At 37.4% G+C, this 17,533-nt stretch overlaps 1 protein-coding gene across 28 annotated transcripts in view; it reads right to left on the reverse strand.

Annotated features, from left to right (window-relative positions):
* Positions 1–17,533, reverse strand: part of TRPM3 (transient receptor potential cation channel subfamily M member 3) — a 901,150-nt gene that overhangs the window by 283,935 nt on the left and 599,682 nt on the right. For all 28 annotated transcript variants that reach the window (XM_054658878.2, XM_054658880.2, XM_009456711.5 and 25 more), the window contains exons 4-5: positions 14,470–14,683; positions 11,095–11,219 (exon numbers count right to left, since the gene is read on the reverse strand). In XM_054658878.2, the coding sequence (XP_054514853.1) occupies positions 11,095–11,219; positions 14,470–14,683 (339 nt within the window). The remainder of the gene's footprint in view (positions 1–11,094; positions 11,220–14,469; positions 14,684–17,533) is intronic.

Genomic DNA, 17,533 nt, shown 5'->3' on the forward strand with positions numbered 1-17,533 from the left:
TCTGTATCAAAACATCTTATGTACCCCATAAATACATATATATATATATATATATATACCTACTGTGTACCCACACACATTTTTTCAAAATTAAAAATTAAAAAAAACCAAACACCGCATATTCTCACTCATAGGTGGGAATTGAACAATGAGAACACATGGACACAGGAAGGGGAACATCACACTCTGGGGACTGTTGTGGGGTGGGGGGAGGGGGGAGGGATAGCACTGGGAGATATACCTAATGCTAGATGACGAGTTAGTGGGTGCAGCGCACCAGCATGGCACATGTATACATATGTAACTAACCTGCACATTGTGCACATGTACCCTAAAACTTAAAGTATAATAATAAAAAAAAAATAGTAGTATATATATCTAGAAGAGAAATTTGCTTAGAAATGGATTTTAGACACTTAGTACTCTCTGAGCATTGTGGGCCAGAATACCTGTAAGCAATGACATTTGCCTCTCTTTCTTGTCCCTTAAGAGTAAATGAGAGAATTCTTGCCTCATTAATCCATTGTACACCTTTTAATATTGGCTGACTGATAAAATTCTGGTTCTGTATACTTTGACTTTGAAACAAAGAGGCCCTCTGAAATGAAATGAGAGCTGTTTAAGAGGTGAAAGGAGGTAAAAGCCCTTTTATAGAAGGCATTAGTAGGGACATCACCATTCCCAGGAAGGGACTGATTCAGAGACACTATGACACAGCCTTCAGTCATGGGCTGGTGGCAGAGTGCTTAATTTGTGTTTTCTGCATGGGCTTAAATCAGTGATTCAGAAGCTAATCTAAGAAAACTGCTTGAGTTTTCCTAGCTATTTTCAAGGATTTTTGGTCTCACCCAGAAGTAGTAAACAGGAAGTCAGGAGATGGGTGTTCTAGCTCTAGTTCTTCTAGTTACTAATTTCTAACATGGGGCAAGTCTGTGAATTCATTCATTTGTTTACTTTTTAAGAATTTCTTGAGGAAATATAGTGTGTGATAAATATTCTGCTGGCTTGAAGAGACATACAATCATGCATCTTGGTAATATCTCACAATAAATGTTCAAAACAGATTCATTGAAAGAAACTTTTGGACAATAGTTTTTCCATCTATAAATTAGAGGACTTGACTAATTTCTGTTTCCTGCCTCTAAAATTGAGTCTGGACAGCCTGTGTTAAACAGTGCTTTTGCTCTTTTCAAGTTAACGCAGAATAGTGACCTTTAATGTGTGTTGGCTACAGAAAGAAAAGTAGTTCTTTCACGTCCTGTACTCTCTTCCATTTTATGGTGCTTTCTGCAATGCAAGGGCAGTTTGATGACCTGGGACTACTTTTCCAAACAGAATTGAATTGGACTACATCAGGTTTTTGTGCCATCAATCACAGGCCTTCTGCAATCCCAAACCTCATTACCTACTGAATTATGTACCAACATGCTCCAGACAAGCGGCAGGGTAGTGGATGCGTGGCCCAAACAATCATTCTTTCCTAATAGCACCATCATTTTAATTTAGGCTGAAAAATATTAGCATTTATTGATCACTTATTGCATGCCAGGCACTGTGATGGACAATTTCCCAAGGATTAACCCATTGACGGCATACTTTATAGGTGGGAAGAATTATAGGGGCTCAAAGAGGTGAGGAATCTTGGTCAAATTTGCCCCACTAATCCTACTCTTTTCTCTAAATCCCGTGTAGATTTTAAGAGGGAAGGCAGAGGACCCAGTCTGATTATAAATTTGTAGAGGATATCAGGGTTGGTTTTGCTGCTGGACATTTTTATCAGTGGCTCAGCTGGATATGAAAGTCCTTCTGATAGCTGATCAGGTTATTTCCAGATGAGCCATCTAGAACTGTATGTATACAGAGGTCAGGAAAGCCACCAGCAGGCAGCAAAATGGCATTGTGCTTTGGAGAGAGAGAAACAAAAGGAGTGGGGAGATTCTCTTAGGATCACGCATCTGTTTCTGGGAGGGAAGATGGGATACCACTGAGAAGTGCGTCTGAGATAAAGGAACATGGGGACTGAGAGAATGAAATGAAAAAAAGAAAGGATCTGTGTGTCCTCACAATTATAGCGAGGCCAGAGCTAGCAGGGACGCTGGCTAGTTACTTCCCACTCAGGCACCTTGGCTGTAAGGACAGGTGTAGAGCAGGGTCCTGTTGAAACCCAGATGCCGCCTTTCAGCTCGGCAATTCAAACAAGAGACCAGCAAACCCAGGGATCCATTTCCAAAGACTGCCCAGATACATTAGAAGGGTGAATCCCACTGAAATCCATGGGTGGAACAATTACGTCTTTCTGCAGCACTTTGAAAATGTGTCCCTTAAGTTGCACACTGCAGAGCAGCACAGTCCTCATTTCATGCTTTCCACACAAATGGACTTGCTCCCTTTGCCCAGTCCTGAGGGGAACCCTTTACCATTCAGCTACAGAACCTACTGGCAGTGGGAAAAGGCTGTTGAGTTCTGAAAGGAGGTTACATCCTTTAGAAATCACCATGTATGAGTGGGGTGATTAAAAAATATCTCCAGCAATTCTTTGAAACTCTTTCCTAGTCTAGGTTGGACTCAGTGACTCACTTCTAAGGGATAGAATAAAACAGAAGTGATAGTGTGTGGCTTCCAAAACTGGGTGATAAAAGGGTTTCTCTTAGCTCTCTCTCACGTTACTTACTCTGGGGGAAGCCAGTGGCATGTGTGAAGATGCTGAAGCAGCCCTGTAGAGAGGTCCACATGGCAAGGAACTCCTGCATAAGTCATCTTGGAGGAGGATACTGCAGCTCGATCCAAACCCTCAGATGGTGCAGCCCCAACTGCCATCCTGGCTGTGACCTCAAGAGAGAGCCCAGGCCAGAACCACTCAGACAAGCCACGCATACATTCCTGGCCCTCAGAAACTGTGAGATCATCAATGTTTGTTGTTTAAGCCTGATATAGTTTGAGTGCTTGTCTCCCCAAAATCTCATGTTGAAATGTAATCCCCAATGTTAGAGGTGAGGCTTGGTGGGAAGTGTCTGGGTCATGGGGTAGATCCTTCATGAATGACTTGGTGCCCTCCCCATGGTAATTAGGGAGCTCTTGCTCTGTCAGTGCACATGAGAGCTCTTCGTTTAAAAGAGCCTGGCATTTCTCTTGCTCCCTCTCTCGTTATGTGGTGTGCCAGATCTCCCTTTGCCTTCTGCCATAAGTGGAAGCTTCCTGAGGCCTTCACTAGGGGCAGATGCAGGCGTTATGTTTCTCTTACAGTCTGCAGAACACTGAGACAAATAAACCTCTTTTCTTTATAAACTACCCAGACTCAGGTATTCCTTTATAGCAATGCAAGAATATACAAATACAAAGCCATTACTTTTGAGGTACTTTTTTTTTTACATAACAATAGCTAACATAATAGTGTATTAATATTATCATTATTATCTTCTTGCTTCTTTAAGGCTTCAAAATGTGTCTTCTCCCCTTTATTCTAAACTGGTTGATGCATCATAGTTTCATAACCTCTAGTCCCCACCCCCTTGCCACCCTGAGTCCTCTGCCTGGCATTCCTTCCCTGGGCTCTAATCAGTTCTGGTTTCTGTTCCATTGGGGTGACTAACATCCTCCACTCACTCTCCTCACACCTTTGACCCAAATACCATCCCTTCTCCATGTGGCAGGTGATCCAATTCCTGCTCCTACACGCTTGCCAGTTGGGTGACCCTAAGCAAGTTATTTATCCTCTGTGTCTCATTGTCTCCATATGTACATAGAGAATAATAATAATCATCCCATTGAAGTATGATAAGGCTTAACTGAGGTAGAAAACTCATAGAACAATGAAAATATGATCTCAAGTAAATAAGAGCTGTTATTAATGTAGAGAAGCAGTATTGGTCTCTATACTGCAAAGGATAATGGCTAAGAATATGGTCTAGGGAGCTAGGTGGCCTAGGTTTAAATCCCAGAAACATCCACTACCAGTTATAGAACATTGGGAAGATGATAGTAATGCTAAAAATGATGACTTCTGAATGCCACTGTGAGAATTAAATGAGTTTATCTATGTAAAAGTGCTTAGAAGGGTGCTGAGAGTAAGCTCTACAGAAATGTGAGTATTATTTTAGTTGTTGTTGGGGCTATTATTATTATTTCAGTGATAAATGATAAACCTCCAGGTTAAAACTCCTTCAACATCCTGACACCAATCTTCCACATGTATACTCTCTCCCATTCTTCTTCAGTGACAAGTGTACCCACAGTTGATCTTTCCTCCTTAGCTCTGGGCCCCATCACCTCATGGCCCTTCTAGGAGTTATTCATCACTTATCACCTCTCTGTCCCATGTCCCTTTCTGCTATCAGCACATAAACAAACTCCAGTCTCCCCCATCTTAAAGGAAAGATTCCCTCACACTGTGGCTCCCTTTGGCTACCTGGATCTCTCCCCCTCACAACCAAAACCTCTAAGAGGTCTCTGCCAACTCTGCTTCTCCACTTCTTCCTCCTGAACCCATTGAAAAGTGCTGCCTTGTCACCATTCTTCTGAAACAGCTTTGACCAGTAATGCCAGTGATATCCATCTTGATGAAATGGATGTGCACTTCCAGGTCTCTGCCTTCCTTAGCCTCTTGATAGAACTTGGCATTGCACTTCACACTCTCCTTCAGAAGCACACTCTTCTTTTGGCTTGCATGACTCCCTCTGACTTTGCTTCTACCTCTCAGACATTGCTTTGGTCTCCTTTGCAGGCTGCTTGTCCTCTGCTCATCCATTAAAAGCTGGAGACCATGAGGATCCCAGGGTAAGCCATCCTTTTCCTCATCTGAATAATCTCCCATCCACCATAATGACTTTAATTGCCATCTGTATGAGATGCCTTCCAAATCTAAGTGTGTAGCCAGATCGTGCTTCTTAACTTCTATCTCACATACTCACTGGCCTGCCAGCTATTTTCATATAGGTAGATATCTCAAAGGAAAGTCAAAATCAACATGCCCAGATCCAAACTCATCACTGTTCTCACTAGAACCGCATTTCCCACGTAAGTGAATGTGACTAAGGCAGTTAGCTCCAAACCTGAGTGTGGTCCAGGCTCAGCAAGCATTGGCTCTGTCTGGTATAATTATAACAGATTTGGGCGGGTGTCCTTGTCTCCGACCTTTTCCTCACACATCTCCCCAGATACATCTTATCTAATCTAATCGTAAAAATCCAATCAACTCCATGCCAGGGCCACTCCTGGGAAGTTTTCTGAGCTTATAATATGAAGTCATATTTGGCTTGCCTCAGAAATAAGTAACAAATGCACTGACTTGGTAACTACATTAAATTAGCAATCAATTGTGTTATTGAACTTGATGTTTCCTGGCTTGAAACATAAAGATGGCATCAAAACAGCACTTTCCAATTAAACATAAGAACCCTTACAGGCTATAAAACTTGGAGAAATAAATCTATAGTTTAGGGAAAATAGAAGACATCATTGAATGTGAAGATAATTTAATAACCACACAAGATGATGTGTTGTAAATCTACCCAAACACAATTTCCATCCTCAAGTTAAAATGGAAAGTGCTTTGTCTTTTGATTCTGTCTGGGTTTTTAAATTGTTATGTGTCTTGTTAATCTAGATTTCAGAGAAGACAAACAATCAAGGCTTCAGAAACTCCTCATTTACCTGACACAAATCTGGTCAGATTGTTTTCTAAAGTAGGAAATCTAAATTCAAACTGTGTCATATGAAAATTATATTTCACTGGAAGTTCCTTCTTGACTTTATACTGGTGATACTTTCAGAATCCTCTATCCAGGTCAAGATTCTCTGGGGACAAAGAAGGGCTCTGGTCATGCATCGAGTCTGTCTCTGAGTTCGGTTTACAGTCACAGATATGTGCCAATATCTCAACCAACAATAAAGACACTTTATCACTGAATATTTTCTAACATCTTACTTGACATACATATATTTAAGGAAATGGGCATTAGAGACGGTTGGATCTTGGTTTTGATCCTTGTTTACTCAACTGTAAAGGGGGTATAATACATACCTTGTAAAGCTAATATATGCAGTCGCAGAGCATAGTCAAATAAAAGCTCAATAAATTATAATTACTATTATTGTGATTATGCTCATAGAAGTTGTATGAAGACAGGCAGAGCAAGTGTTTTTATAGAGATGAAGAAACCAAATCTTACAGAATTTAAGTGGCATGTCAATATGTCATGTTCATACAAACTATGACATTAAGGGTTAACAAGAAATAAACAATTCAGTCCTCATTTTGGGGAGTTTTTAATTAAGTTGGTACAATGGACTGAATGTTTATGTCCCTTCTTCACCCAAATTTATATGTTGAAATTCAAATTTCCAAGGCGATAATGAGGAGAGGGGACCTTTGGAGGTGATCAGGTCATGAGGGCGGGGCCCTTGAATGGGATTAGGGCCTTATAAAAGGGACCCCAGAGAGATCCCTATCTCTTTCTACCATGTGAAGACACAGCAGGAAGGTGCTGTCCAGCCTCCTGAATTGTGGAAAAATAAATTTCTATTGTTTATAAGCCCCCTGGTCTGTGGCATTTTGTTATAGAAACCTGAAAAGACTAAGACAGCTGGGGAGGAAGAAGACAGCTGTGGTAACATTACAATCAGGGATATGACGTTAAGGGTGAAGTTAGTCAGGAAAGATGTCCTGGTGGAAGTGAGCCTTGAGCCAAATTTGATGAAGTGTAGGATTATGGATAGTAATAGAGGAGAGGGATGGTAGAAATAATATGGAGAAACCACAGAGGTGGAGTCAACCTCAATAACTGAAACAGTATATGGTTTCAGGCCTAAGTGGCAGGGGATAAAATGATTACCATCTCAGTATTCATAGCCTTATTCCTCACCAAAATCTGTTGTTCGATCTATTAATTGAGAAAAAAAGGGCTTGGTTAAACAGAGTGGACAATATTTAAATTTAAAACATCAAGGTTAGTGCTGTCCCTCAGATGGGCAGATCACACATCTTTCAAAAGCTTTAGAGAAAGGCCTGTTTCCATCCCACACTGTTTTACCTCCACACCCAACAGGCCGCTCCCTCACCTTCCACCTTCGACCTTGAGTTGCTATCTAAGAAAACAGTTTTACATCCAGATGCTTGGTTAAAAAATGTCCCCACTGTAGTCACAATCATGTGATGCAGCTTGGGGGTAGGATTAGAGATGAAGTTGTGATAAAGTTGTGAAGTAGGTAAGATTTATCATTATCTGTTCCATAATACTTATTTTCCCTGTAGCTTGAATCTCATCATGCCCAATCCATCTTCATCAATATTTACTGAGCACCTACTAAGAGTGAGGCTCTAAGTTGGGTTCTGAGAATCCAAAGACAAATGCTCTACACTTAAGTAACGTGAAGCCCAGCTATGAGATGAGACCTGAAGGGAGGTGAATGTTTTAGAATATCTAGAAGCACACTCAAGGACAAGTAAGTTTTCTTCTTTATCTTTAGGACTAGTATTTGCCTCGCTAGTGCCATCCTAAAGGGATTAAGATGAATAGCAATTGCTGCACTCACTACTTCTATCAATAAATAAAATAATTCTAGTAGTACTTGAATGTTCAGCTTCTAAAAGTGAAGCTTCTCATCTGAGAGCCAGCCCCACAAAAATAAAATAATTTATAGTTTCCATCAGTTTGGAAATAAATTTACTGCAATAAAATATCAGGCATAAGAAATGGAGCCTTTCTTTTATCCTTGGATTTATTTCCAATACATTTCCCAGATTTCCCTTGACATTTATTTTGTACCTCTTCAATATTATTCTGGAGTATAAACAGACTTGACCAAAGATGCAGCTATTCTATTTTTTCAAATGATGGCATTTTGATAGAATTCTGAAGTGGTAAAGATTTTTAATAATACATTGTTTTGTTTTTCTCTGCTACCTGATGTCTAATGCTAAAAGGTTTATTTTTTGATGTTTATTACATGTGATTTTTATTATATAAAACGGAAGAAAAAGGACAGATGGCAGTACGTTAAGCTAGCTGAGAAAAGAGTTGCGACTGTGTAAGAAGCTTACCAGATAATATTTTTAATTTGATAATTTTGAGGGGAATCTTCACTAATGACCACCATCATTTTATTCAAACACCTCTTTTAACGGCAACCTAACATCATAGTACCTTTTAGCTATCATACTGGAATAGTGAACACATAGAAAAATTTATCTCAAACTATGTCATAAATCCTGTACACCAAAAATAGTACTTTCACTCCAAATAATTTATAACTTGAAAAACTAACTCTATTTTCACACAAGAGCCTGAGAAATCTTAGGTATATTCTAGTTCCCTAGTTTTCAGGGAAGAAGGTAACAGAGTGGTCAAAATTCAATAGAACCCTGTGAAAGATTTATGGAAAAAGTAAAATACAACTGTCTTTCCTGTGTTCTCTATAACCTGCCACTTTTATTTCCTTTTTGCAATAGTCTCTCCCATGGTCCACCTGGTTCTTTGTGAGCTGTGGTTTGCCTTTACGAGACCCTCGGGAACAGGGATGATGGATGCACACATTTACTGAACATTTTTCTGCCCTCTGTGCTAGGATCAAGACTATGTTCAGTTGGGAAGGCAGACAATGTCAGTAAGTCCCATTGGAATGCGTAAGTTTCTAGTTGCATACAACCAAGAAGAAGAATGGGGAGAAACAAAAGAAGAAAAAAAATGAGGAGTGAAGGGAGAAGTTGAAGTCAGAGAAAAAGTTGGAATGCGAGGTAGAAGAATCAGAAGTGATTCTCCCAATTCAACAGATAAGTAAATGTAATAGAATTACTGTCTTTCTGCAATCTTATAAAATTTATAAGATGAACAAACAAAATAATACAAAGAGCCAGTAGGCCAGCATTCTCTGCAAATGCTTAGGCAACTAAGGAAATTATTTAGTTACTCTATCTTGCATAAATAAATAATCAACTGCCATTTATTCACAGTTCATCTGAATGAGGAAGTTCAAAGTAGTGTCCCCCTTCAAATTGAAAAATAATAGTTTGAGTTTACAGGAGAGATCCTGAAGCTATGAACATTTCAAAATGACTTTTGAATCAACACATTTTAAAGAATTAATTTATGTATTAATATGCATTATTAAATGATTTTGGTGCTGAAATGATTTTGGTGCTGAAAGCATTTTGGCATATTCTAATTCTTTAAGACATATATTTGTTCTAGTGCAAAATCAACATACAATTAAAAGCCAATTTGGAATCTAAGTATTACCCCAAATATATTACATGAAAAGACTAGCCTCAGATACTTTGAAGAAATCAGAAACACTTACTTTTCCAGTCAGGTCTGCCTATATAACACTTAGGAAATTGTTGCTGAGATATTCAATTTGTATGTAATATGAAACAGCCAATAAATTTTAATTAAGAGAATATTAACAGTAATGAAACTGATATCTCATTCCTTATCCTATGTATCCTGGATAAATTAGCATTTATACATGGAATCTGATATCATTGATGTGGACACTTGTTATCACTTAAAACAAAGGTTCTAATGGATTTAAAGTATTTTTTTTATTAAGGAAAATAAATCATTATATAAAAAAGACACCTGCACTTATATATTTATTGCAGCACAATCAACAATGGCAAAAATATGGAATCAAACTAAGTGTCCATCAATGGAGGATTGGATATATATATATATCTATATCCCTATATATATATATATATATATATCCCTATATATATATATATATATCCCACTATATATATATATATATCCCACTATATATATATATATATATATAGATATATCCCACCATATATATATATATCTCCCACCATATATATATATATGGTGGGATACTGGCCAGTCATAACAGAGTGAAATCATGTCTTTTGCAGCAACATGGATGGAACTGGAGGCCATTTTCCTAAGTAAAATAACTCAGAAACAAAGTCAAATACTGCATGTTCTCACTTGTAAGTGGGGGCAAAGTACTAGGCACACATGGACATACAGAGTGGAATATGGACATTGGACACTACAAAAGGTGGGAGGGGTGAGGGCTGAAAAATCACCTGTTGGGTACGATGTTCACTATTCAGGTGATGGGTACACTAAAAGCCTAGATTTAATCAGTATGCAATACACATACATAAGACATCTGCATCTGTACTCCATAAAGATATTTTTTAAGGCCAACCGAGTTTGTTTACTGCTTGTGTTTCATGACATTTAGCTTTTTTGAAACATACATTTTATTTAAAACTGAGATGAAAGTGTCTGCCACTCAAATGCATCACAGTCTGTCCCATTTAGGTAAATTTTCAGGAGAAATGCAAGCCCCTGGGGAAAATATCTCTGCTCAGGGTCAAATGGATCCTACCTCCTTTTTTAAATGCCTGCATTGCCATTGGTAACTCATACTACACATTTTAAGATTTGCAAAGGGAAGGACAGTGAGTCCTATGATGACATTTATTTTTTAATTCAAAGTATTTTGCATTGCATTTTTAAAAATTGCATATATTGTGTTGGATTAAAATAAGATGATTGCATTGTATTGCATAATAGAAGAAGTAGTTTAAGACCAATTAATTCTTGGCCACTTTTAAAAAAAAAATTTTGTGGCTCAGATAGACCTCATGGTACTTTGAAATGAAAAGAATCTCTCTCTGCAACTCTCAGGAGCTAGGTGAAAGATACTCAAATTATAAAGATGCTAGAGCCCTGGGGTGCGGAGAGTCTGTGTTTACTATATCTGTCAATGAGTTCATGTTGCCGTATATTCAGTGGTGTTAATTAATCTTAATATCACTATACCAAGAGTAATTGCAGGATTTGATGGGTGAAGAAAGAGCACTGCTTGATTTAAGCAGAGAGGGGGTAGGTGGTAAGTCTTACTTTGGACCTTTCTTGATCATAAGAATTGACCTGGAGTTTGCCTAGAGATTTTAGAAAATAAATATTTTCCCAAGATACCATTCCTTAACATAAGTTTCATTTTAGTGAGTAGGGACTCAAAGAATACTATAATATGCACATTTTGAATACTAATTTTATTATACTTTTCTGATATCCCCTCTAGGAGAAGTCATGGAAAGCGACAGCACTCAGGACTTACATCTCTTCCAATGAGGTCCTCCTGGTTTTCCACAATTCCCCAGGGGGCAATACCTATGGTGCATATCTTTCCTCGAGACTTAGAGGCATGATCCTTCAAGGCATCGCCAACATGACGAATAACACCTAAAAAAAAAAAGAGAAGCATTGATTTTGTCTTTTAAAGCAAATACCTTTTCATCATTCTAAAGAAAACTGTGGTAATGGTTTCTCCCGAGATTAAATAAATTGAATATAAAATTTTGACACATTTCTATACAAACTACTTGTATTTAGGAGAAAACATAAACTCATGGCTGTAATGCCAGATGCATTGGCCAGATTTGTATATGAATTCTAGCATTGCATTTCTTACTCCAATTTATATGAAAAAACAGAAAGCATCCAATGTCTATAAAAAGAATAAATACAATTTTTTTAACTAGAAACTCTTTTTCTTATAAGCATAATAATTTGTTAGTATGATTAGGAACCAATAGCTTGACTGTGTCATGTTAAAAGCACCATGTATAATGGTATGTTAAATCTACACCACAGTCTGTATATGAGTTAAATTCATTCAAAGACACAAGCTATTTAGTTTGAGATTTTGTTAACCTTTATGAGAACCTACTCGTAAAGACAATGTTGGATTATTCTGTGGAAAATTTATGTTAAAATATATAGACACACTTTTTAATCTTCATCATTCTAATTATTTTCCTCTTCTGTTAAAATGACCTTCCCCATCATAGTTAAGGGTGAGAAAATTCAGTTTACAAGATGTTAGGCGGCATAACTCTTACCTTTTTAAAAACCATTTAAAGAAGATGCAATTTCTAATTCTCTTAACCTCCCTCTCAAATGTCATTTTTATAGGAAGACGTATAAGATATATCCTCTACGAAAAGATGTTTCTGCTTATCAAAATTCCACCCACTTCTCCAGGAAAAATTTATACCTAGTGCCATTTCCTATATGAATGTTGAGTTGGATTTGATTTCTTCTCCATTTGAACATATTGCAGTTTGTCAATTTTGAATAGCTCAGTATGTCACTTAACATGTTATGCAGTGATTCATAATTATATGTGAAGATATCTCTTCTAACAGTAAAACTGTTTGAGAGGGAAGTTGGAGGGTCAGTGCCTTATTCATCTTCCTACACCTCAGGGGCTAGCCTAGAGGAAGGGCTCAGACACTGTGCACTAAACTAACTAAACACATGAAACACACCAGGCAATTTAATCATGGGAAAAGACATGTGTATTTAAGTAACTCAATACTGAAATATTCATAAGATGAAACAGAAAGAATCACTGTTTAAAAAGCAAATAACAAAACGGTGTAAATGGCCATTAATCATGTTGAGCTATTCAACAGTGTTGGAAAGAATATCATTTTCACTTATTATCTTATCTATGAATCTTCTGAGTGAGAGAACTGGTAAAAGAAACAAACAAACAAACAAACAAAAACAGACCCGAACCAAAAAACAACAAAACAAAACTCCCCCAAAAAAAGGCTGTGAATATTGATATTAAGTTGTTTCCAATTGTTTCCAATACAAAACTCCTTTCAGGGCCAGCCCTGGACAAGAAGTTTAACGTTATGGTATGCTCATCTGTCTGCACAATTCTATCAATACTTCTTACCTAACTTTAACATTTTATTGTTAAGAACCTCACTTTGGGTATTGGATTGAACACTAAGCCTGGAGTGAGGCAGAGATGAACTCTTGGGTTTGTGGCATGTAGGCTATAAATTCTTCTTTTGATATTGAATGCATTTTATAAAAGAATAAAAATAATAAACAATATTCCAAGTTCTTAGAAATAGAGTATTGGTAAGACTTTCTTTTGAACCTGTAGAACCCTTTGAGTTGGTCTCTATGTGACAGGAATGCAATAGACAATAATCACAAGCCAATGAGGCCTGCTTAGTTGAGAGGGAAACATGGAGCCCAAAACCTGAACAGTCATTGAAAGAAAAATTGCTCTGTAGATATTTGATTACTACAGGATAAGGAGTAAAGAGCTAAGCAGGTCATTCTAAGATCATGTCAGTGTATGGGCTGAGTCAGAATTTCACATAATAACATTGAACATGAGCAGTCTGCAGACTTCATCGCTGAAATATCTTTACGTAGCTGTGTGCAGAATGTTCACAAATTCTAGGTATTTAAGAGAATTCTCGGTGTAGGTCTTACTCAAACAGCATCCAAACTACGAATGCAAAATTAAGCAACAATAAGATAACGTGTTATTTTTATTTTTTGAGACAGAGTTTTGCTCTTGTTGCCCAGGCTGGAGTGTGGTGGCATGATCTTGGCTCACTGCAACCTCCACCTCCCAGGTTCAAGCAATTCTCCTGGCTCAGCCTCCTGAGTAGATGGGACTACAGGCACCTGCCACCACGCCGGGCTAATTTTTGCATTCTTAGTAGAGACAGGGTTTCACCATGTTGGCCAGGCTGGTCTCGAACTCCTGATCTCAGGTGATCCCCCTCCCTCGGCCTCCCAAAGAGCTGGGATTACAGGCATGAGCCACCATACCTGGCCCGAGATAATGTGTTATTTAAAACTAACTGGTCCAGAGTTATGTTTAGAATATTCCATTAATTACGAATGTATCCACATGTACAGACTTTGGGGCTTGTAATAAGTTTGCCTAACTTATTGCAACATTACCTCTACATTTCCAATTGGCACCTCAGACTTCAGGCTGGGGGAGTATGCCAAAAACATTTACAGGCATCCATTCCATTATCTGGTGCACATTAAAAATGTTCTGTAAATAAGCACTTAACTATAGGTGGGCCAGTAAGAACTGATTTGAGAATGCGTCTATATCACAATATAGATGGCAGGAAGCAAAAATTCTTTGGAATTCAGAGTGAGATGTGTCTTCCATTGGCACAGTGAGGAGTTAATAAAATATTTTAAACAATAAACACGTAATGCCCTAGACTTTGCCTTTATGTCCCAGATGGAAACGTCATTTTGTAAAAATTAAAGCTATTTGGCACCAAACTTGAAATTGTGTAAAGGACAGAGGTAGGGCTTCCAATTTAAAGCAGAAGTCATTCCTTAAAGAATTATTGGCAACTTGAGCTATTTAAAAATGTCCTGTGAAATTCCATTAGTCATGTTTATGAATTCTGTATAGTCAACTATTAAATATCCCAACCCATTTCTTATGTGTAAGTAATTCTTCTTGGTTAAGAAATAACTTTACAGTTCTCATTTAGATAAAGGAGGGAGCGATAACCAGCAACTATGGACCCGTGGGTAGGGATGAAGTGGGGTGATATAGAAATAATTAATCTTAGCAGAAAATTACATCAGGCACAACATTCCCATGGCCTATGTTGACTTTCTCTGTTCCACTTGCAATTACCTGTGTTAACCCCTCCAGTGAATATCCACGCTCCAGTTGTCATAGCTGCTTTGATGAGCCCTTTCCCAAAGACTTGCTTGAGTTTTGGCTGGAGTTCAAAGTTCTGCAGGCCCCCATGGACAGAGATGAGAAGCTTGGGAAGCTCCAACTGCCATTCCTTGGTCATCAGGTGTAAGAGGAGATCAGGTTTTGTATCAAAAGATACTCGCACATACTGGAAGAATAAAGGACATCAATTAGGGAGACAAGGCAGGACTGGCTGAGGCTGGTTATCTTTACTGATTGCAATTATATGTGTAGTTATGTGACAAAAACGTCTCATATAAAATCAGATTTTTTAAAAAGGGGTGATCATTTGCTTTATCAAAAGAGCCTTCATTAGACAGAGTTCATATTTTTAAAGGCTTTCTTGAAATTATGATAATTCATTTTGAAATTATTAGATTTTCTAAAATGCTGTGCAAGCATGACTTTTCCCAGACCGAGTTCTTTGCTCAAAGGAAATCATGTTTATATTTCACCACCCTTTACATGTGTACAACAGTTCAAATGTTTCTAATATTTTTCATATCTCTTTATATTAACTAGATGCACATATTATTATTTCTGTGACCCTATTATTTTAAGAGGATTTGAAAGATTCTAGAATTCTACATAATGTAATGAGAGTTTTAAAATAACGTAATAGTGAATTACATTTATTTATAGCTATAACAACTGCACGCCAAATGTAATGTTTCTGTATCTTTTGAAGAAGACAAGTAACAAAAGGCAGGACAACTATTCTTGAAGAATAGTTGAAAATTTGAGTGTATAGCAAATATCAAGGTGTTACCAGATGCAACTGGAAATAAAGTTATAATAAGTCTATATAAATGAAATACTATAAATACATGCAGTAATAATTATGTATATAACCATATATATAGATACTCATTTAGGTCTCAATGTAAGTATGTAAAAACTTCAATTTCTAGCTGGAAACAACTGAAAAACTGGGCAAATATAGAAAGTCCTTTGAAATAGGTTTCTGAGTTGGCATGAAAAAAGAATTATTGAGACTCCTAAACAAAGAAGCAGTTTAGAACCTCAGGAAGTTAGGAAGTACCAAAGCAGGATTTGACCCTGAGTGTCTTTCCTAAACCCTGGAAGACCTAGAGCATCTGATTTAATGGTTGCGTGCAGGGGGGAATTGAATGATTTTATGGGAGAATTTAATATGGGATCCCACATAGGGCTGGTATACTTCAAAGGGCTCATCCTCAAGTATAAGAAAGAAAAAAATTAAATAAGCCTGATGTACAGAAGAAGATGGCAAGAAAACTTGCCTACCTCAACCTTGACTCTAGGTGGATGAGGAAAAAATTTCCCCTCTGATTATTTTTAAACACAATCAGGCCCCCATACAGGCCTTGTCTATATTCACACTATCAGTGTGGTTTAAGAATTGCCAAGCAGTGTTTAATATGTTAAATAGTTCTGGCTGGACGATGGTTCCAGATAACTGGTAGAAGTAAGTGCAGATTCTCTGTGGAAGAATGTGTCATCAATCCATGCCTGAAATAATTCTCATGGGGAAATAAGTATTTCATAGTAAAACCATAAAATAAATTATACAGGAAATAAGGCAGCATGAATGAGAACCAATAGAAACAACAGGCACCAAAATAAGATCCTCAAAGTCATTGAAATGATCAGATACAGGCTATAAAATAACTGTTAATATGTTAAAAAGCATAAATGAGATGATTGAGTATAAGAGTCAGGAGTAAGAAACTAAAAAATGACATATAAGTGCATATATATACATCTGAAAAGAACCAAACAGAACTTCTAGTAATTAAAATGTAATAATTAAATGAAAATTAAAATGGATAAGTTAAATTAAATATTAGATATAATGATAATAGATCCAGAAGATAAATGAGATGCAGCCAGGAAAACAAAGGATTTGAAAACATGAAAGGAAAATAAAGGAGCTTGGAGGAGATAATCAGAATTACAGGTAGAAGTAAAAGAGATGATGGGGAGGAGGCAATATTGGAAGAAATATTGGCTGAGTATTCCTCGGAATTATAGAAAGATACCAATTCTAACATGCAGAAAGTCCAGTGAATTCTAAGCAGGATAAATGAAAAGAAACCTCACTTACATACACATCACATGTAACACCAAAGGGAGGGGAAATTCCTCAGAAGTGGCTGGAAATAAAGACAGATCATGTACAAAGAATAGTCATTAGATTGAAGACCTACTCCTCAACAGCAACAATAGACACCTGAAGCCAAAACCTTCCATGTGTCAAAAGAAATTACCTGTCAGTCTAGAATTCTACATTCAGCAAAACTATCTTTTAAAAATGAGAGCAGATTATAGATATTTTCATACTGCCAAAACTGACAGAGTTTACTTCTAGGCACCTTCGCTGAAGGAAGTTGTTTTTGTTATTGTTTTTGTTTGTTTGTTTTGAGATAGAGTCTTGCACTGTTGCCCGGGCTGGAACACAATGGCATGATCTCGGCTTACTGCAACCTTTGCCTCCTGGGTTCAAGCAATTCTCCTGCCTCAGCCTCCCAAGTAGCTGGGATTACAGGTGCCCACGACCAGACCCAGCTAATTTTTTTGTATTTTTATTATAGACGGGGTTTCTTCATCTTGTCTAGGCTGGTCTTGAACTCCTGATCTTGTGATCTGCCCGCCTTGGCCTCTCAAAGTGATGGGATTACAGGTGTGAGCCACCAAACCTGGCCTGAAGGAAGTTTTAAAATATATATAGGAAGCAGGACTTATGTGATCCAAAATGGATGATCTGGGTTGTAAGGTAGGAAGATAAACTAAGATATTAGTTAATATAAGGTAAATCTTAAAAAGTATTGGGTATATAATATAAAATAACATCTAATTTACAGTGGAAAGTGATAGAACTAAAACACTGGATAATACAGCATATAAATGAATGGTGACAATTAGAGTTATGGCATTCTAAAGCCTATGTTGTGTGGGAAAGAAGGGAAAATTATTAATTCTGGAATTTAAGTATGAATGTTGAAGTTGCATAACCACA

The sequence above is a fragment of the Pan troglodytes genome, chromosome 11 (genome assembly GCF_028858775.2).
Source record: "Pan troglodytes isolate AG18354 chromosome 11, NHGRI_mPanTro3-v2.0_pri, whole genome shotgun sequence".
Taxonomy (NCBI): Eukaryota; Metazoa; Chordata; class Mammalia; order Primates; family Hominidae; genus Pan; species Pan troglodytes.